The sequence below is a fragment of the Nomascus leucogenys genome, chromosome 10, assembly GCF_006542625.1.
Source record: "Nomascus leucogenys isolate Asia chromosome 10, Asia_NLE_v1, whole genome shotgun sequence".
Taxonomy (NCBI): Eukaryota; Metazoa; Chordata; class Mammalia; order Primates; family Hylobatidae; genus Nomascus; species Nomascus leucogenys.
Genome location: NC_044390.1, coordinates 41,595,963 through 41,617,551, shown reverse-complemented (window position 1 = coordinate 41,617,551; position 21,589 = coordinate 41,595,963). Strand labels below are relative to the sequence as shown.

The 21,589-nt window shown below is 49.9% G+C and overlaps 3 protein-coding genes across 3 annotated transcripts; all 3 read left to right on the top strand.

The window, feature by feature from the left end:
• The first annotated feature begins 272 nt into the window (after positions 1-272).
• On the top strand, positions 273-2,831 carry FFAR1 (free fatty acid receptor 1). The gene has a single exon (XM_003280091.3). The coding sequence runs from the start codon at positions 527-529 to the stop codon at positions 1,427-1,429; it is 903 nt and encodes a 300-aa protein (XP_003280139.2). The 5' UTR covers positions 273-526; the 3' UTR covers positions 1,430-2,831.
• A 4,492-nt stretch (positions 2,832-7,323) lies between these two features.
• On the top strand, positions 7,324-9,404 carry LOC100600134 (free fatty acid receptor 3). Its single transcript, XM_003280022.2, has 2 exons — positions 7,324-7,565; positions 7,795-9,404. The coding sequence occupies exon 2, from the start codon at positions 7,806-7,808 to the stop codon at positions 8,844-8,846; it is 1,041 nt and encodes a 346-aa protein (XP_003280070.1). The 5' UTR covers positions 7,324-7,565; positions 7,795-7,805; the 3' UTR covers positions 8,847-9,404.
• Positions 9,405-20,300: 10,896 nt separating this feature from the next.
• LOC100600677 (free fatty acid receptor 3-like) lies at positions 20,301-21,341 on the top strand. Its single transcript, XM_003280024.2, has one exon. The coding sequence runs from the start codon at positions 20,301-20,303 to the stop codon at positions 21,339-21,341; it is 1,041 nt and encodes a 346-aa protein (XP_003280072.1).
• Positions 21,342-21,589: the final 248 nt, after the last annotated feature.

Genomic DNA, 21,589 nt, shown 5'->3' with positions numbered 1-21,589 from the left:
CATCCACACCCTTCTCCTCCCTGCTTCTCCTCTGGCTTTCCACTGTGGGGGAGCAGCTCCTGCCTTGCCAGGGAACCAGGGAGGGCAGTGGGCTCAGGAGTCAAACTCCCATTCCCAGGGAAGGCTCAGGCTGTGGTCCCAGCCCTGTTCTGAATTCTCTCCAGCCCTCCTCCCCACAGAGTCTCAGAAATCGAGAAGCCTTCTTCCTCTGGGACCTGCGTGCCACATCCTATCTCCTGTGACACTGCAGGAGCTTCCCTGGTTTTAAGAGGTGATATGGTGGAGAGAAAGCACAGGACTGGGGGCCACAGGTCCTGGCTTCTCATCCAGGCTCCGCTGCTCCCTGACTGCTGCCTTTCTCTGTGGACCTCCGTTTCCTCCGTGATCCCACCAGGCGAATTGTAATCCTCCACACAGGGCTGGAACCCGCGAGTGATCCCAGGAGCCCCTCCTCTCCGGGGCCCCAAGACCTGAGGACAGGGAGCCAGTTGCACACAGGAGCCGTGCAGGCCAGGACGGCGGCCCCATGGACCTGCCTCTGCAGCTCTCCTTCGGCCTCTATGTGGCCGCCTTTGCGCTGGGCTTCCCGCTCAACGTCTTGGCCATCCGAGGCGCGACGGCCCACGCCCGGCTCCGTCTCACCCCTAGCCTGGTCTACGCCCTGAACCTGGGCTGCTCCGACCTGCTGCTGACAGTCTCCCTGCCCCTGAAGGCGGTGGAGGCGCTGGCCTCGGGGGCCTGGCCTCTGCCGGCCTCGCTGTGCCCCGTCTTCGCAGTGGCCCACTTCTCTCCACTCTATGCCGGCGGGGGCTTCCTGGCCGCCCTGAGTGCAGGCCGCTACCTGGGAGCAGCCTTCCCCTTGGGCTACCAAGCCTTCCGGAGGCCGTGCTATTCCTGGGGGGTGTGCGCGGCCATCTGGGCCCTCGTCCTGTGTCACCTGGGTCTGGTCTTTGGGTTGGAGGCTCCGGGAGGCTGGCTGGACCCCAGCAACACCTCCCTGGGCATCAACACACCGGTCAACGGCTCTCCGGTCTGCCTGGAGGCCTGGGACCCGGCCTCTGCCGGCCCGGCCCGCTTCAGCCTCTCTCTCCTGCTCTTTTTTCTGCCCTTGGCCATCACAGCCTTCTGCTACGTGGGCTGCCTCCGGGCACTGGCCCACTCTGGCCTGACGCATAGGCGGAAGCTGAGGGCCGCCTGGGTGGCCGGCGGGGCCCTCCTTACGCTACTGCTCTGCGTAGGACCCTACAACGCCTCCAACGTGGCCAGCTTCCTGTACCCCAATCTGGGAGGCTCCTGGCGGAAGCTGGGGCTCATCACGGGTGCCTGGAGTGTGGTGCTTAATCCGCTGGTGACCGGTTACTTGGGAAGGGGTCCTGGCCTGAAGACAGCGTGTGCGGCAAGAACGCAAGGGGGCAAGTCCCAGAAGTAACGCCACCGCTCGGGGGAAGGAGCATGGGGCAGGAGGGCCCGGCTGCTTCTCCAGGCCCCTGCGGGGGGCTGCTTCGGAGGAACTGCAGGGCAGCCTGGCCCGGAGGCCTCCCTGGAGCCACTCAAGCGGAGAGTGGTGCCTACCGAGGGCAGCACCCCAGTCAAGAGAGGAGCACGGAGCCAGAGCAAGGTGGCAGGGGGAGGTAAGTTTGCCACTGCAAGGTCGGCCCCCTTCCTCGCCTGTCTTTCTCTCCCCTCTGCACGTCCTCACCTGCCTGTCTTCAGTGGGCCGCGAGCAGAGGCCTTGTACTTAGAGGAAGGAGGAGGCAGTCTGTTTCTGACCCACAGGAACTGCCACTCCGGTGATGCACTTGAGGACACGCTACTCTGAAATCAGTTCCCGGGAGAGAACATTTGATTTCCGAGTAGGAGAGGAGGCAGGAGGCAGGATAATGACGCTGTTATACCATGTGAAACTCGCAAGGGGGCAGCCTTGGAGCTTGGAACGGAGGCTGGCAGGAAAAGATGCTTCAGCCGGGGAGGGAAAATGCAAGGTCCCGCAGTGATGGGCAAAGGCCACGCAGTTGACTCTTGAACAACGTGGGGATGGGGTGCCGAACCCCCACGCAGTGGAAAATCTGTGCATGACTTTGACTCCCCCAAAGTTCAACTACTAATAGCCTACTGTTGACCAAAAGCTTTACCCAGTATATAAACAATTGAGTAAGACATATTTGAAGCCAGGCACAGTGGCTTATGCCTGTAATCCCAGCACTTTAGGAGGCCGAGGCGGGAAGACTGCTTGAAGCCAGGAGTTCAGGACCAGCCTGGGCAACATAGTGAGACCCCACCTCTACAAATAATAAAAAATAAAAATAATTAGCTGGGCGTGGTGGTGTGTGCCTGTAGTCCCAGCTACTGAGGAGTCTGAGGTGGGAGGATCGCTTGAGCCCAGGATCGAGGCTGCAATGCCATGATTGCACCACTGCACTCCAGCCTGGGTGACAGAGCAAGATCCTGTCTCTGGAAAAAAAAGAAAAAAGACATATTTTGTATGTTATATGTATTATGTGCTGGATTCTTACAATAAAGTCAGCTAGAGAAAAGTACATGTTACTGAAAACATTATTAGAAAGAGAAAATACCTTCACAGCACTGTGCTGTATTTATCAATACCATAAGTTTATGTTGTCTGTTTATAAGAGAAATTGTCTGTCTGAAGCGGCAGTAACCACAGCTGCAGATCTCAATCTGTGGTAGAGATCAAGCGGTTCAACCCTTTTTTGTAATGTCATGACTTTTCTTTGCTTCTTGGAAGCAGCTCTGGCATCACTAATGGCCCCGCATATGGGGCCCAGGGGGTTATTCAAAGTTTACGGTATCGCAGTAAACATGGTGAAACATATGCAATGACTACGAAAGATCACTTTTTACTTCTACACACAATGTACTGGCGAGAACTGCTCACCAGGAGATGATTAGCTTCACGTGGTGTTTGAAGCCGATACTCAACAGTTGAGCTCACAGAGAAAGCACAGGAGGTGGCTACGAAATTATTACAGAGTACAGTATATCTACAGTAAATATGCACTTATGACTTTAATACTGCACATCTTTATGTTTGCTTGCATTTCTCTTGACTTCAAATGGCATCAAATAGAGTTTGTGTTTGCGTGCGTATATTTTTGATAAATTTTAACTTTTTTGTTTAAAACAAAACAAAAGACTCTGTTTTTAGACAGAGTCTTGCTCTGTCTCCCAGGCTGGAGTGCAATGGTGTGATCTTGGCTCACTGCAACCTCCGCCTCCCGGGTTCAAGCAATTCTCCTGCCTCAGCCTCCCAAGTATCTGGGATTACAGGCACCCACCACCACACCTGGCTAATTTTTTGTATTTTAAGTAGAGATGGGGTTTCGCCATGTTGGCCAGGCTTGTCTCAAACCCCTGACCTCAGTTGACTCACCCGCTTTGGCCTCCCAAAGTGCTGGGATTACAGGCGTGAACCACAGTACCCTGCTAGTTTTAACTTTCTATAAGAGATTTGCCCAGCCTGGGCAACATGGTGAAACCCTGTCTTTACCAAAAATACAAAAAAATTAGCTGGGCATGATGGCGTGTGCCTGTAGTCCCAGCTACTGAGGAGGCTGAGGTGGAAAGATGGTTTGAGCCTGGGAGGTGGAGGTTGCAGTGAGCCAAGATCATGTCATTGCACTCCAGCCTGGGCAATAGAGCCAGATCCTGTCTCAAAAAAAAAAAAAAAAAAAAAAAAAAAGCTTTGTGTCCATTTTGTGGCAGTAAATAGACCAGTGCCTACATATATTTTTTTGTATTTGTGGCATACTTAACTTTTGCTTAATTTTTAAAATATATTTCTAGGCTTGTGGTTCCTCTGTAAATTTTTTCAAATTGTTACAAATCTCTGAAAATGTTTCCAATATATTTATTGAAAAAAATCCACAAGTAAGTGGACCTGCACAGTTCAAACCTGTGCTATTCAAAGGTCAACTATATAGTCTGTAATACGTGATGGGTGTCATGCTGAGTGTCTACAGTGAGTGTTGTCTCACTTCAGCTTCACACAACCCTGTGGTTTATTTAGCCTTGCCACTGCTGTACAGATGAGTGGGTGTTCACTACATGAAGGTACTGGGCAGAGGAGCAAACACTGACTAAATTCTAGCCTGTGCTTTGCTCAGCAAGCCACATGCCTGCCGTGCTTGCATCAAGGGAAGGAGTATTGTGTTCTAATTTGAAGAAATACACCAGCCACTCCTTAGGCAGCACTTGGTGCGGGGTGGGCTCCTCTGGAAAGGGAGCACCTAATTTGCACAAAGATGCTGCACCAGGTAGCTAACGGGATGAAGAAACTTGCCTGAGGCCCTACATCAAGGAAGGGGTAAAAGCAGGATGTGATCCTTCCAAGCAGAACCCCCAAGAGCCAGGGGACATTTGGGAAACCTGGGGGTGTGCGGGTTAACCCTGTATTTGTGGTCCATTTTGCAAAGGATAGCATCCCAAATCCATGAGAGGGAGGGCAGAGGGGAGTGGCTGTGGCTGTGAAGGAGACAGACACCTGGGCACCTGCTCTAAATGACAGCAATGCCATGCACATGATGATGTATTGGAGCACAACAAATGGCAGCCACCAGCTGGGGTGCACACACCAATTTCTACAAATGAGCTCTGTTCAGGCTGAAATGTCTATGCATGCAAGGATTTTTCTTGTAATTGATGATATATCCCCAGCGCCCAGAAGAGAGAGTGGCACACAGTAGGTGCTCAGTAAATATTTGCTCAATGAATGAATGAATGTCTCTACTAGCCTTCCAAAGAAAGTTCTGTATCTGTTTTATCAATATGGAAACAGGCCAGAGAAATTAAGTAACTTCTTTTGGAAGCCAGAAACAAGCCTGGCCCTTGTGCAGTGACAACACCAGGGAATTTCAGTAAAAACCCAAACTCCATCCCAGGGAGCCCCAGTGCCTCCTCCCGTACCGCGGGGTGCCAGGGCCCACTCTCTTTGGCTCCTGCTCCACAGCCCCTGCTGGATACTGGGCTGCTTCTCCCAGTTCCTCCTGCCTCCCCCTACTTAGGGCAAATCCAATGCCTCCCTGGGGCCCAGGAGACTCAGTGTGATCCACCCCAGGCGCCTTTCACTCTTGTGAGACCCAAACCTCCTATCAGCTTCCCCAGCAGGCCAAGCCTGTGCACCCGTGACTCCCCTGCCCCAGTGTTCCCTCCAGCGGCTGTTTGCCTCTTCAGTATCCATGTCTTCGTGATCCTTCCCCTACTCCATCCCCCAAGCCCTCACCACCAAATGTAATGTAAACAGCATGACAGCAAAAACTTTTCGTTCACAACTGCGTTTTTTTTTTTTTATTTTTAGACACGGTCTCACTCTGTTGCTCAGGCTGGAGTGCAGTGACACAGTCATGGCTCACTGCAGTCTTGAATTCCTGGGCTCAAGTGATTCTTCCATTTCAGCTTCCCAAATAGCTGGGACCAGAGGCACATGCCACTAAACCCAGCTAATTTCTTTTTTCTTTCTTTCTTGTTTTTTTTTTTTTTTTTGCCCCTGTGGACATAGGGTCTCCTTATGTTGCCCAGGCTAGTCTCAAACAACCTGTGCTCAAGCAATCCTCCCACCTCAGCCTGCCAAAGTGCTAAAATTATGGACCTGAGCTGCCGTACCCAGCCTACTGCTGCACTTTTAACAGCTTAATTGAGATATTATGTACATATCATCAAATTCACCAATGTTAAGTGTACAATTCAATGATTTTTAGTAAATTTACTGAGATGTGAGTCCATTACCATCAGCTAGTTTTAGAACATTTTCATGACCCTTGTAAAATCCTTCATGTTCATTTAAACTTAATATTGGGCCAGGCGGGGTGGCTCATGCCTATAATCTCAGTACTTTGGGAGGCTGGGGTGGGCGGATCACCTGAGGTCAGTGGTTTGAGACCAGCCTGGCCAACATGGCGAAGCCTCATCTCTACTAAAAATACAAAAATTAGCCGGGCATGGTGGTGGGCACCTGTAATCCTACCTACTTGGGAGGCTGAGGCATGAGAATCTCTTGAACCTGGGAGGCAGAGTTTGCAGTGAGCCAAGATTGCACCATTGCACTCCAGCCTGGGCGACAACAAGACCCTGTCTCAAAAAAAAAAACAACCAACTTAATCTTCATTTCTACCTCCATCCCCCAGACAACCACGAGTCTACTTTGTGACTCTATAACTTTGCCTATTCTGGACATATCATATAAATGAAATCTGACAATATATGGTCTTTTATGTCTGGCTTGTTTCACTCAGCATAAGGCTGTAGTGTGTATGGGTAGCTCATTCCTTTTCTTTGCCAAATAGAATTCCAGTATATGGATGTGCCACTTTTTTATTCACTCACCAGCTGATGGGTTGCCAGGTGACATTTCCACTGCTGGTGACTATGACCAACACTGCTGTGAACATTTAGGACTGAGTCTTTAAGTAGACCTGAGTTTCCTCTTCTCTTAAGTAAATACCTACGGTGGAATTGTTGGATCGCATGGTGAATTTATGTTTAACTTTTTAAGCAACTGCCACCTGCTTTCCAAAGCGGGGACACCACCTCCCATTATTCTCACCAGCAGTGAATGAGGCCCCTATTTCTCTACATTCTCGCCGACCATAGGCATTGCCTGACTTTTTGCTTGTGGCCATTCCAGTGGATGTGAAATCATATCTTATTGTGCCCCGTGACTGTCTGAATGAACTAATAGATCACCAGTGAAACTGGACAGCACTTGGGTTTGAACCCCGCTGGTGACATTTCACAAGCTGTATCACCTGGAGCAAGTCACTTCCCTACGGTGAGGGACAAGGATTTTATGACATAAAAGCGTCGCCCTAGAAGCAGTGTCTGCTACGGATTATGTGCCCACGAAAAGGCAGCTGCTGTCGTCATCACTACCACCACTATTATTATTATTATTATATTGTCACCCCAGAGATAATCCTGCACCAGTGACAGGGAAAATAGCAACTGGCATCCACTGCCCACTCACAACCACACGCCAGGCTTCCATCAAACCACTCAACATGTATTAGTAATCTTTTAATCTACCTACATATTGTTTTAATTTGCATGTGTTAATGCGGTGATCTATGAGATGGGTACTATGACGAGCTCTGTTCTGTAGGGGAGAAAGCAGAGACATGGAGAATTTAAATCATTTCCCCCCAAATCACAAAGTCAGGAAGAAACAGACCTCATGGAGCTCGCTCTCTGTCATTGCATCACACTTCCTGCCCTTACAAGGCAAATTGGATAAGTGCCATTCTAGAGAAGCAGACAAAATTCAAGTGAAGAAGAGGGGAGGGGAAGACGTCGGCTGGGGCCTGTTTAGAGCATCCCAGCTGAGACTGCATGAGGAGGGAGGCACACAGTTGTGGAATTTGTTCCCCTTTTAGCATACTGACCAGCCCTGGCAACGGGGCTCAAGGCATCTTTGTGCCACTGTTCAACAGTGAGTGACGTCATGGGCACAGCCAGGTCTTTATCAGTTCTGCCGGATAAATAGCCAACCGCACTAGGTCTGGAGAGACAGCAAGGTGCTGTGCGGCAGAGCGTTTGGGGTCTCAAAGAAGCAGGTGAGCCTGGGCCCGAGGGGCTGGGTGGAGGAGCACCTTGGTGCTTCTCTGCTGGGGAAGGGACAGGGGACAGGGCATGCTCAGGAAGACAGGCAGGCTGACCCCCCTGGAAGGCACCCAGAGACAAGACGGGTGGGCGTAGTGACCTCGTACTCTTTTGGGGGAGATGCTGCTGGCCAGAGGCCGTTAGGCCCCCCACTACCAACTCCATGTTACTCTCTCTCACCAGTGGCCACCACCATGAGTGCAGGCCCCGACCACTCCTACTTCTCCGGCAATCACTGGTTTGTCTTCTCGGTGTACCTTCTTACATTCCTGGTGGGGCTCCCCCTCAACCTGCTGGCCCTGGTGGTCTTTGTGGGCAAGCTGCGGCGCCGCCCGGTGGCCGTGGACGTGCTCCTGCTCAACCTGACCGCCTCAGACCTGCTCCTGCTGCTGTTCCTGCCTTTCCGCATGGTGGAGGCAGCCAGTGGCTTGCACTGGCCCCTGCCCTTCATCCTCTGCCCGCTCTCCGGATTCATCTTCTTCACCACCTTCTATCTCACCGCTCTCTTCCTGGCAGCTGTGAGCATTGAGCGCTTCCTGAGTGTGGCCCACCCACTATGGTACAAGACCCGGCCGAGGCTGGGACAGGCAGGTCTGGTGAGTGTGGCCTGCTGGCTGTTGGCCTCTGCTCACTGCAGCGTGGTCTATGTCATAGAATTCTCAGGGGACATCTCCCACAGCCAGGGCACCAATGGGACCTGCTACCTGGAGTTCCAGAAGGACCAGCTAGCCATCCTCCTGCCCGTGCGGCTGGAGATGGCTATGGTCCTCTTTGCGGTCCCCCTGATCATCACCAGCTACTGCTACAGCCGCCTGGTGTGGATCCTCGGCAGAGGGGGCAGCCACCGCCGGCAGAGGAGGGTGGCGGGGTTGGTGGCGGCCACGCTGCTCAACTTCCTTGTCTGCTTTGGGCCCTATAACGTGTCCCATGTCGTGGGCTATATCTGCGGTGAAAGCCCGGCGTGGAGGATCTACGTGACGCTTCTCAGCACCCTGAACTCCTGTGTCGACCCCTTTGTCTACTACTTCTCCTCCTCTGGGTTCCAAGCCGACTTTCATGAGCTGCTGAGGAGGCTGTGTGGGCTCTGGGGCCAGTGGCAGCAGGAGGGCAGCGTGGAGCTGAAGGAGCAGAAGGGAGGGGAGGAGCAGAGAAAGGACCGACCAGCTGAAAGAAAGATCAGTGAACACTCACAGGGCTGTGGAACTGGTGGCCAGGTGGCCTGTGCTGAAAGCTAGGTCCTCCGGGGGAGGAGGGTATAGCTGGCATGTCATCCTCAGGGCACTTCCTCGCTCACACCAGGAGGGACTTGGAGTGGCGAGCTGGGGCCCGACGGGGCTTGGGGGCAGAATAAACATCTAGCCTCCCTAAGGGTGTGCACACTAAAGCCCAGCTCTCGATCTCACCTCCATCCCCATCCACTCACACACTATGGATTGGGCTCTGGGAAGGGGTCAGGGTGAGAGGGTGCTCTGGAGAACAATGAGGTCCTCATAGCAGCAGGCAGCTCCTGTGTTTTCTTGAGGGTGACAGAGGAGCTAAGAGCAGTGCCCAGGGTCTGAGGGGGCTGCCCAGTGAATGGCAGGAGCAGGAGAGAGGAGAACCCCATCCTTAGAGCTGCTCCCAGCCAGTGAGTCAGGAGCAGGGGAGACAGGGCTCCAGGGATGAGGCCGCATTCTGCTCCCACAGTGCCTTTTCCAGAAAGTTCCCATTGCTCAATAAATGTGGATCATCAGAGACATTTATGAACAATGACAGAAGAAAAATTACCCAAATAAATGTGGAAGCAAGCAAAAGAGAACAGTGTTTCCTTCTTCTCCTGTTTTGTTCTGGTGGTGTGCTTGAGCCGGGTGGGACTGGAGGATGGAAGGAGAAAACACCAGACTCTGGAGGAAAAGGGCCAAACACCAGGATGCCTGGATGCTGGGAGAGGATCTGGCTTGCAGGGATGAAAATAACAGCTGCCCTGTCTAAAGGACTTGGCCTGACACATCATCTCCTTCTATCTCTCAATAGCCCTGTGAGAGGTACCAGCATTATCCCCAGTTTCAGATGAGGGAGTGGCCCAGAGAGGTGACATCTCCTACCTGAGATCCCATAGCTGGTGGGCGATTGAAGTGGGACCAGAAGCTGGCATCAGTGGACTCTGACACCCATGCCCCTAAGCCACTCTGCTGTTCTCCAGCTGTGTGTCACCTGTGGTCACCTGGCCCATTCAAATGTCCCAAGTCAGATAAGGCTGTCTGAGCAGGACAAATGTAAACAGGCCATGATAAGAAACAAAACTAAATGCAAAGCATATTGACTATTTGTGTGGGTTCAACCTTTTCCCAGTAAAAAACCTTCTTGGGGAAAAAAAAAAAAAGATAATTAGTCAGCACAATGGACTTCAGGTTTCTGCAAAGTCAGACAGATGTTCCTCAGAGCTCTATTCATCAAAATGTGGCCTTTCAGGAAGTTTTCATGTTCCCTGAGTGGTGGCCCATGAGAAATAGCTGATCAGGACCTCCTCCCCAAGCAAGGCCACCTGAGACTCGCCAGCCCCTGTTTGCATGCCGTCAGCAGTATTTCCGAAGCATTTGTTGAACATCTATTGCATGCAGATGGCTGGGCTCAGAACTTCGGGGAGTTCGACACCAGGGTCTTTAAATATCTGCTTCCTCCCTGGGGTTAAGTGTGCTGGGAGAATGAAGACTGGCTGTGTGTGGGGAAGTGGATTTCAGGTGGAAGGAGAGGGACTCTGTGGAGAGTTGAAACCATGAGCTGTCTCTCTTTCCCATGGCTCACCTGTCCATCCCCAGGGCACTCAGCCCTGGTGGCTGCAAAGAAGTTGATGCAAGTATGGGTGTTCATGGCTCAGAAAGGGGACAAAGGTGCCATGGAATCCTGCAACTTCAGAATGGGCACCGCCACCCCAAGGCAGAGAACAGAAAAACTGAAAACCCCACAGTCGAAAGAGAGCCATGAAGAGCTGGAATCTCCCTCCTCCCCCAGGTTTATAAGAGGGAATAAGAGGCAGCTTCATGGGCTTTGCTGTCCCCAGCCATCTCCCAGCCAAGCCCAGTCTGTATAAGCAAATCCCAGGGGTGGGGAAGATGAAAAGCCATCAGGGTGTGGGTGATCGTGGGAGTGGGGGTGAGGAGGATGTTGGAGCATTTTCCATACATCTCAGAAGCCAAGGGAACGGGGCTGTCAGAGAACGGGAGATGCATCTGGGGCTGCCGCCTGGTGCCATCTAGGTGGGGCGGGAGAAAGGCAGAAAGAGGAGGTGGGGGAAAACTGTGGGGGGTGCAGCAGCTGGCACCCTCTCCATCGGGCAGAGCAAGTAGGTGTGAATCTCCCATGGGTGAAGCAATCACACGCAAAAAGGAGGGAGATGGCATCTTTGGAGGGAGGTGATGATAGGCTGAGACCCCCTTGCTGTCCCCCCTGAAGCCTGGTGACCGGAGCTGCCAGGAGGCCACACAAGAGGCTGATGATGGGGGACCTGGAACTCGGAAGGGGCAGAGTGGTCAGGTGACCCACACATGCCTGAGAAAACAGATGTGGAGAGGCTGTGTTGTCATTCTGAGGCAGGAAACAGACACAGACAGACAGACAGACAGACAGACAGACACGGGCACAGTGAGAGACAGAGACAGATTCACAGAGCAGAGCTGGCTTCTCACCGGCAGGCGTGGGCACACCTGAGAGAGCGTCCGGAGAGGTTAGGAATCTTCCTTAGGTCCTCCTGGGAGGCCCAAGTGACCCCACCGGGGAGCTGAACAGCTGGCTGGATTCCCAGGGTTGAGAGAAGGAAGCTGCACAGCCTGCCAGGGCCACATCCCCTGTGCCTCAGGGAGGGACCCCCAATATCCCTAGCCACACACCCCGGGAGGAGTCCTTGGAGTTGAGGCCACTGCCTGGGTCCTCCAGTGCCAGCCAGCGGAGGTTCTGTCCCTTGCCTTCCTCCTCTCCATCCTTCTGCCAGCCCTGGGAAGGTTGGAAACCACCGTTGTGGAGCTAGAGGGGAAGGAGAGGCAGAACAGAGGGGCCCCTCCTTGCAAAAACTAAAACAAGCCCACAGCCTGTGCAGAACCGAACCTGGGTGTGATCACACCTTACCCCACACACCCACTGCCACTTGGAGATGGTTTCATGGCTGCGGTCACGGGGCACCCTGTGTTGTCAGGGGTGAGCCAGCGAGGCCCGGGGCCTGCCCAGGGGTGCATCAAGGGTGGAGAAGACCTGGCCCCAGCACAGGTGTGAACAGGCAGGAGGACTGGGGAGTGAATGGCGCTGGGTTGTGGCTGAGCCCCAGAGCCCTGCCCTTGAGAGGCACTGGCTACACACCCAGCCCCTACCCAGACAGGACCCTGATTCCTCCCTGGCCCTTCTGTGTTCCTGCATCTTCCCAGCCCCTCACCTCCTCCAGTGCCGCCTCAGCTCCAGCCAGGATGCCCCATCAGCTTCTCACCCAAGCTGCTAGAACCTCAGGCTAGTAGCCCTGCCATTCCAGCTCACTCTCCCACTCCCCTTCCGGCTCACTGCCCATCCCGGGCATCCTCCATCAGCCCGCTGAGGGGACTGCTGAGCCTCAGGGACATCTGGCAGTACCAGGAGGTGGGTCCCTCTCTCTGTGGCTCCTCTCTTCACCTGACTGTTCCCCAGACCCCCCAGACCACCCCTGCCCAGGTGGCCCCTGAGAACTGCTAAGCTCAACCGTGACATGGATGGGGCCCAGCTGACCCTTGGGCTCTCCCTGGGGGACCCCCTTTTCCTGTCCCTGGCCACACCCTCACCTCATCCACACCCTTCTCCTCCCTGCTGCCCTGCCAGCTTTCCACTGTGGGTGGGATGGGGGAAGCTCCTGCCTTGCCAGGGAAATGGGGAGGGCAGTGGGCTCAGGAGTCAAACTCTCATTCCCAGAGAAGACTCAGGCTGTGGTCCCAGCCCTGTTCTGAATTCTCTCCACCCCTCCTCCCCACAGAGTCTCAGAAATCGAGAAGCTTTCTTCCTTTGGGACCCACGTGTGAAGTCCTATCTCCTGTGACCCTGCGGGTGCTCCCCTCAGTTTAAGAGGTGATATGGTGGAGAGAAAGCACAGGACTGGGGGCCACAGGTCCCGGCTTCTCATCCAGGCTCCGCTGCTCCCTGACTGCTGCATTCCTCTGTGGGCCTCCATTTCCTGGGTGATCCCACCAGGCGAACGGTAATCCTCCAGGCAGGGCTGGAACCCATGAGTGATCCCAGGAGCCCCTCCTCTCTGGGGCCTCAAGATCTGAGGACAGTGAGCCAGTTGTACACAGGAGCCATGCAGGCCAGGACGGTGGCCCCATGGACCTGCCCCTGCAGCTCTCCTTAGCCCTCTATGGGACCACCTGGCTTGTTTCACTTAGCGTAATATTTTAAACATTCACCCATGATATAGTACAGCAGTCCCCAACCTTTTTGGCACTAGGGACTGGTTTCGTGGAAAACTATTTTTCCATAGACCTCAGGGGAGTGGGGGGATGGTTTTGGGATGAAACTGTTCCACCTCAGATCATCAGGCATTATTTAGATTGCCATAAAGAGCACGCAACCTAGATCCCTCGCATGTGCAGTTCACAATAGGGTTCGCGCTCCTATGGGAATCTAATGCTGCCGCTGATCTGACAGGAGCTCAGGCAGTCATGCTGGTTTGTCTGCCCACTGCTCACCTCCTGCTGTGTGGCTGGGTTCCTAACAGACCACTGACCTGCACGGGTCTGCAGCCCGGGATTGGGGAGCTCTGATGCAGTAGGTATAGGCAGCTCATTCCTTTTTATTGCCAAATAGAATTCCAGTGTATAGACGTGCCACTTTTTTTTATCCACTAACTAGCAGAAGGGCCTCCAGGTGAGGTTTCCACTTTTAGTTATTTTTCTTTTTCTTTCTTTTCTTCTTTTTTCTTTTTTATACTTTAAGTTCTGAGATACATGTGCAGAACATGCAGGTTTGCTACATAGGTATACATGTGCCATGGTGGTTTGCTGCACCCATCAACCCGTCATCTAGGTTTTAAGCCCCACATGCATTAGGTATTTGTCCTAATGCTATCCCTCCCCTTGCTGCCCATGCCCTGACGGGCCGCGGTGTGCGATGTTCTCCTCCCTGTGTCCATGTGTTCTCATTGTTCAGCTCCTGCTTATGAGTGAGAACACGCAGTGTTTGGTTTTCTGTTCCTGTGTTAGTTTGCTGAGAATTACTTTTGGTTCTTATGATGAATGCTGCTACGAACATTGAGGACCAAGTCTTTGCGTAGACGAATGTTTTCACTTATTTTAAATAAATACGTATGGTGGAATTATTGAATCACATGTTAAATTGATGTTTAACTTTTTAAGAAACTGCCACCTGCTTTGCAAAGCAGCCGCACCATCTGACATTCTCAGCAGCAATGAGAGGCCCCTGTTTCTCCACATCCTCGCCATCACTTGTTATTGTCTGCCTTTTGCTTATAGCCATTCTAGTGGATGTGAAATGGCATCATTGTGCTCCCTAAGTATTTGAATGAAGAAATAAATTACCTCTGTGCTGGAGAGCACTTAGGTTTGAACCCTGGTGGTGATACTTTATAAGCTGTATCACCTGGAGCAAGTCACGTCCCCTCTGTGAGGCACAAAGGATTTCATGACAATAGGGGATGCCTTGAGAAGTGGAGTATCTCTGAATCTGTGGATTATGTGCCTACCGAAAAGCAGTTGTTATCATCACCACCACCACCACCATTATTATTATTACTGTCACCCCAGAGACATGCCCACATCTGTGACCTGGATGCTGGCAGCTGACAGGTGCTGAACACTCACCATCACATGCCAGGCCTCCTTCAAAGTAGTTGACACGGCTCTTATTTGGGATTTCACAAAGGGCGGCACCCAACCCTCCCTCCCTACAGGAGCAGCAGGGTCCCAGCAATGTAGGACAGTTCACGGAGTTGCACGCTCTGTACTTGGGGTAGAGGCTCTGCCATGACACCTGTCTTAATTGTAGCCAGCAGAGAGGTGGATCTACAGTCCACAACAGCACTGTGGCTGGGAACCAAAGGACAAAGACTTTATAACCAGAAGGTCATGTGCCATGTAACAGGGGTGTAGGGAAGTGGATCATGCTTCTGTTGGCTTAGGACAAGGAGCTGGTGCACTCCTTACCCCTTTCTGTGTCACTTCAGAGTACCCCATCACGATCTCTTCCTGCCACTCCTGTCAAGGAGGGTGTGACCACTGGGCCCTGGCCTACCTGCCAGCTCTTCTTAAGTGCCATCTACTAGACTTCAGCCTAAATTGCACCACTAAATAAAAATATATTGCTACAACAAGCGGCATCTAAGAAAGCCACCACATGAACCTATCTGCAACCAAGAACTTGTACAGAGCCTTGGCCCTTCGAAAGCATCCAGAAATGAAGCCAGTTGATCATATACAACACACACCACAGTCATACCTTCAATAGAAAAAAAGAATAAAAAAATTAAAAAGCCCCACCCAAATGATAGCAAATTTTGAAAAAGAAGCATCAGCCCTCTCAGATGAGAAGGAATCAGCACAGGACTCTGGCAGTACAAAAAGCCAGAATGTTTTGTCACCTCCAAAGTATCTCACTACCTCCCTAGAAATGTATCCTGACCAAATTGAAATGCTGAAAATGACAGATCTAGAATTCAGAATGTGAGTGGCAAGGAAACTCAGCAAGACCCAAGAGAAAGTTGAAATCCAATACTAACAAGCCATAAAAATGAGCCAGGATGTGAAAGATAGATATATAGGGGGGAAAAAAAACTATATATAGAGAGAAAGAACTAAAACACAAAAAGAATCAAACAGAACTTCTGGAATTGAAAAATTTACTACAGGAATTTCAAAATACTGTTGGAAACCTCAACAATAGACTAGACCAAGCAGAAGAAAGAATTTCAGAGGCAGAATGAGTTTTTTGAATTAACCTAGTCACACAAAAATAAAGAAAAATAATTTTAAGAAATGAACAAAGGCTTTGAGAAGTATAGTATTATGGGAAATGACCAAACTATGACCCATTGGCATTCTTGACAGAGAAGAAGAAAAAATAAGCAACTTGGAAAATGCATTTTAAGGTACAATTCAGGAAAATGTCCCTAATCTTGCTAAAGAGGTCAACATGCAGATATAAGAAATTCAGGGAATGCCTGAGAGGTACTATACAAAATGACCATCCCCAAGGCATATAGTCATGAGACTACATGAAAGAAAAATATCTTTAAGGAAGCTAGAGAAAAGAACCAAATTACCTATAAAGGGAATCCACTCAGAATAACAGTGGACTTCTCAGCAGAAGTCTTACAATTTAGAAGAGATTGGGTGCCTATTTTTAGTCTTCTTTTTTTTGATGGAGTCTTGCTCTGTTGCCCAGGCTGGAGTGCAGTGGTGCAATCTCGGCTCACTGCAACCTCTGCCTCCCAGGTTCAAGCAATTCTCCTGCCTCAGCCTCCCAAGTAGCTGGGATTATAGGCATGCACCACCACGCCTGGCTAATTTTTTTGTATTTCTAGTAGAGACGGGGTTTCACCATATTGGCCAGGCTGGTCTCAAACTCCTGACCTTGTGATCCACCCACCTCGGTCTCCCAAAGTGCTGGGATTACAGGCGTGAGCCACCACACCAAGCCTTCTAGGCTTCTTAAAGAAAAAATGCCAGCCAAAAATGTCATATCCTACCAAACTAAGCGTCACAAAGGAGAAATAAAATCTTTCCTAGACAATCAAATGTTAAGAGAATTCATCACCACCAGACTGGTCCAACAAGAAATGCTCAAAGAAGCTCTAAACGTGAAAACAAGAGAACGATACTTGCTACCACAAAAGCACACGTAAGTACAAAGCCCACAGACCCTAAAAAGCAACTACACAACCAAGACTACAAAGTAACTAACAACACTATGATAAATGACAATAGGGGCAAAACCTCACATATTAACCTCGAATGTAAATGGCCTAAACACTCCACTTAAAAGACATAGTGTGGAAAATTGGATAAAAATATGAGACCCAAACTTCTGCTATCTTAAAAAGACCCATCTCACATATAATGACACCCAAACCCTCAAAGGGATGGAGAAAGATCTCTCATGCAAATGGAAAACAAATGGTTGCTATTGTTGTATGAGATAAAACAGACTTTAAACCAACAACAGTAAAAAAGCACAAATAAGGGCACTTCCTAATGATAAAGGGTTCAATTAAACAAGAAGATTTAACATCCTATATATATAAGCACCCAACGCTGGAGTACCTAGATTTATAAAACCACTACTACGATACCTAAGAAAAGAAATGGACAGCCACACAATAATAGTGGGGTTCTTCAACAGCCCATTGACAGCATTAGATAGATCATTGAGGCAGAAAACTAACAAAGAAATTCTGGACTTAAATTGGACACACGTTCAAATGGACCTAATAGACAGCTACAGAATACTCCACCCAACAATCACAAAATATACGTTCTTCTCATCTGCACAAAGAACATACTCTAAGATTGACCCAATGCTTAGTCATAAAGCAAATCTCCATAAATTTAAAGAAATGAAAATTATACCAACCTTCTTCTCAGACCACAGTGGAATAAAAATAGAAATCAATACCAAAAGGAATTCTCAAAATCACACAAATACATGGAAACTAAACAACTATTTCCTGAATGACTTTGGGGTAAGTCATTAAGGAAGAAGTCAAAAAATTAAGGCAGAAGTCAAAAACTTCTTTGAAACAACTGAAAATAGAGGCACAACATACCAAAACCTCTGGGATACAGCAAAAGCAGTTTTAAGAGAAAACTTTGTATCACTAAATGCCTACATCAAGAAGTTAGAAAGATCCCAAATTAATAACCTAGCATTACACCTAAAGGAACTAGAAAAACAAGAGCAAACTAAATCCAAAGCTAGCAGAAGAAAAGAAATAACTAAAATCAGAGTAGAGCCAAATGAAATTGTGACCAATAAGCCATTTAAAGGATCAATGAAATGAAAAATTGGTTTTTTGAAAGAATAAACAAGATTTATAGGCTGCAAGCTAGATTAACAAAGGAAAAAAAAACCCTCCAAAAAAGCACAATCAGAAATAACACAGGCAACATTACAACGAATTCCACAGAAATACAAAAGATCCTCAGAGGCTGCGATGAACATCTATATTCACATGAACCAGAAAATCTAGAGGAAATAAATAAATTCCTGGAAGCATACAACCAAGACTGAACCAGAAAGAAATTGAAACCCTGAGCAGACCAATAATGAGTTACAAAATTGAATCAGTAATAAAATATCTACCTCCTTTAAAAAGCCCTTGACCAGACAGATTCACAGCCAAATTCTACCAGACCTGCAAAGAAGAGATGGTACCAATCCTACTGAAACTTTACCAAAAAATTGAGGAGGAGAGATTCCTCCCTACTCATTCTACAAGAACAGTCTGATTCTGATATCGGAATCTGGCAGGACACAGTGAAAAAAGAAAACTGTAGGCCAATAGCCCGATGAACATAGACCCAAAAATCCTCAATAAAATACTAGCAAAGCAAATCCAGCAGCATGACAAAATCATAATTCAGCATGACCAAGTGAGCTTTATTCCTGGGATGCAAAGATGGCTCAATATATGCAAATCAATAAATGTGACTCACCACATAAAATTAAAAACAAAAATTATATGATCATCTCAATAGATGCAGAAAAATCATATAATAAAATCCAACATCGCTTCATGATAAAAACCGTCAAAAAACTAGGCATCGAAGGAACATACCTCAAAATAATAAGAGCCATCCAGGACAAACTCACAGCCAACATCATACTGAATGGGCAAACGCTGGAAGCATTCCCCCTAAGAAATAGAACAAGACACAGATGTCTACTCCCACTACTCCTATTCAACATAGTAGTGGAAGTCCTAGCCAGAGCAATCAGGCAAGAGAAAGGAATAAAAGGCATCCAAATAGGAAGGGGAAGTCAAATTATCTCTGTTAACTGATGATATGATTCTATACCTAGAAAACCCTACAGATTCCTCCAAAATACTCCTGGACCTGATAAATGACTGGCAGTTTCAGGATACAAAATCAGTGTATAAAAATCAGTAGCATTACTATATGCCAACAATTGTCAAGCTGAGAGCCAAAAAAAGAACACAATCCCAATTACAATAGCCACACACAAAAAGAAAATAACTAGGAATACATCTAATCAAGGAAGTGAAAGTGAAAGATCTCTACAAGTAGAACTAAAAAACACAAATAAATGAAAAACATTCCATGTTCATGGATTAGAAGATTCAATATCATTAAAATGTCCATACTGCTCAAAGCAATCTACAGATTCCACCCAATTCCTACCAAATTATCAATGTCATTTTTCATAAAATGAAATCATTCTACCAAAAAGACACCTGCTTGCATATGTTTGTCACAGCACTATTCACAATGGCAAAGTGATGGAATCAACCTAGGTGCCCATCAATGGTGGACTAGATAAAGAAAAAGTGGTACATATACATCATGAAATACTATGCAGCTATAAAAAAGAACGAAATCATGTCCTTTGCTGCAACATAAATGCAGCTGGAGGCCTAAGTGAATGATCCTAAGTGAATTAACACAGAAACAGAAAATCAAATGCCGTATGTTCTCACTTTTAAGTGGGAGGTAAACAATGGGTACACACAAACATTAAAGATGGAAACCAAAGACAATGGGGACTACAAAGCGGGGGAGGGAGGGCGGAGGACAAGGGTGGGAAAACTACCTGTTGGGTACTATGTTCACAATTTTGGTAAGGGGTTCAATAGAAGCCCAAACCTCAGTATTATGCAATATACCCATGTAATAAACCTGCACACGTGCTCCCGAATCTAAAATAAATATTTTCAAAAAGCAATTGACCTATATTATTAACATTTTAATCTACCTGTATATATGTTTTAATCTGCGTGTGTTCATGCTTTGAAATATGGTACAGGTACTATGACAATCCCTGTTCTGTAGGGGAGGAAGCAGAGACTTCCCCCAAATCACAAAGTCAGGAAGGAACAGACCTCATGGAGTCCAGTCTCTGTCACTGCCTCACGCTTTGTGCCCTTACAAGGCAAACTGGATAAGTGCCATTCTAGAGAAGCAGACAAAATTCAAGTGGAGGAGAGGGGAGGGGAAGAAGATGTCTGCTGGGGCCTGCTTGGAGCATCCCAGCTGAGCCTGCACAAAGAGGGAGGCATGCAGTCGTGGAATTTGTTCCCCTTTTTGCATGCTGACCAGCCCTGGCAACGGGGCTCAAGGCATCTTTGTGCCATTGCTCAACAGTGAGTGACGTCATGGGCACGGCCAGGTCTTTATCAGTTCTGTCGGATAAATAGCCAACCGCACTAGGTCTGGAGAGACAGCAAGGTGCTGTGCGGCAGAGCGTTTGGGGTCTCAAAGAAGCAGGTGAGCCTGGGCCCGAGGGGCTGGGTGGAGGAGCACCTTGGTGCTTCTCTGCTGGGGAAGGGACAGGGGACAGGGCATGCTCAGGAAGACAGGCAGGCTGACCCCCCTGGAAGGCACCCGGAGGCAAGAGGGGTGGGCGTAGTGACCTCGTGCCCTTCTGAGGGAGATGCTCCTGGCCAGAGGCTGTTAGGCCCCCCACTACCAACTCCATGTTACTCTTTCTCACCAGTGGCCACCACTATGAGTGCAGGCCCCGACCACTCCTACTTCTCCGGCAATCACTGGTTTGTCTTCTCGGTGTACCTTCTTACGTTCCTGGTGGGGCTCCCCCTCAACCTGCTGGCCCTGGTGGTCTTTGTGGGCAAGCTGCGGCGCCGCCCGGTGGCCGTGGACGTGCTCCTGCTCAACCTGACCGCCTCAGACCTGCTCCTGCTGCTGTTCCTGCCTTTCCGCATGGTGGAGGCAGCCAATGGTTTGTACTGGCCCCTGCCCTTCATCCTCTGCCCGTTCTCCCGATTCATCTTCTTCACCACCTTCTATCTCACTGCCCTCTTCCTGGCAGCTGTGAGCATTGAGCGCTTCCTGAGTGTGGCCCACCCACTATGGTACAAGACCCGGCCGAGGCTGGGACAGGCAGGTCTGGTGAGTGTGGCCTGCTGGCTGTTGGCTTCTGCTCACTGCAGCGTGGTCTATGTCACAGAATTCTCAGGGGACATCTCCCACAGCCAGGGCACCAATGGGACCTGCTACCTGGAGTTCCAGAAGGACCAGCTAGCCATCCTCCTGCCCGTGCGGCTGGAGATTTCTGTGGTCCTCTTTGCGGTCCCCCTGATCATCACGAGCTACTGCTACAGCCGCCTGGTGTGGATCCTCGGCAGAGGGGGCAGCCACCGCCGGCAGAGGAGGGTGGCGGGGTTGGTGGTGGCCACGCTGCTCAACTTCCTTGTCTGCTTTGGGCCCTATAACGTGTCCCATGTCGTGGGCTATATCTGCGGTGAAAGCCCGGCGTGGAGGATCTACGTGACGCTTCTCAGCACCCTGAACTCCTGCGTCGACCCCTTTGTCTACTACTTCTCCTCCTCTGGGTTCCAAGCCGACTTTCATGAGCTGCTGAGGAGGCTGTGTGGGCTCTGGGGCCAGTGGCAGCAGGAGGGCAGCGTGGAGCTGAAGGAGCAAAAGGGAGGGGAGGAGCAGAGAGAGGACCGACCAGCTGAAAGAAAGACCAGTGAACACTCACAGGGCTGTGGAACTGGTGGCCAGGTGGCCTGTGCTGAGAGCTAGGTCCTCCGGGGGAGGAGGGTATAGCTGGCACTTCCTCGCTCACACCAGGAGGGACTTGGAGTGGCGAGCTGGGGCCCGATGGGGCTTGGGGGCAGAATAAACATCTAGCCTCCCTAAGGGTGTGCACACTAAAGCCCAGCTCTCGATCTCACCTCCATCCCCATCCACTCACACACTATGGATTGGGCTCTGGGAAGGGGTCAGGGTGAGAGGGTGCTCTGGAGAACAATGAGGTCCTCATAGCAGCA

Bases quoted from the DNA above. Each gene is read 5' to 3' on its own strand.
- FFAR1 (XM_003280091.3), top strand. From the start codon at position 527: ATGGACCTGCCTCTGCAGCTCTCCTTCGGCCTCTATGTGGCCGCCTTT.
- LOC100600677 (XM_003280024.2), top strand. From the start codon at position 20,301: ATGAGTGCAGGCCCCGACCACTCCTACTTCTCCGGCAATCACTGGTTT.
- LOC100600134 (XM_003280022.2), top strand. From the start codon at position 7,806: ATGAGTGCAGGCCCCGACCACTCCTACTTCTCCGGCAATCACTGGTTT.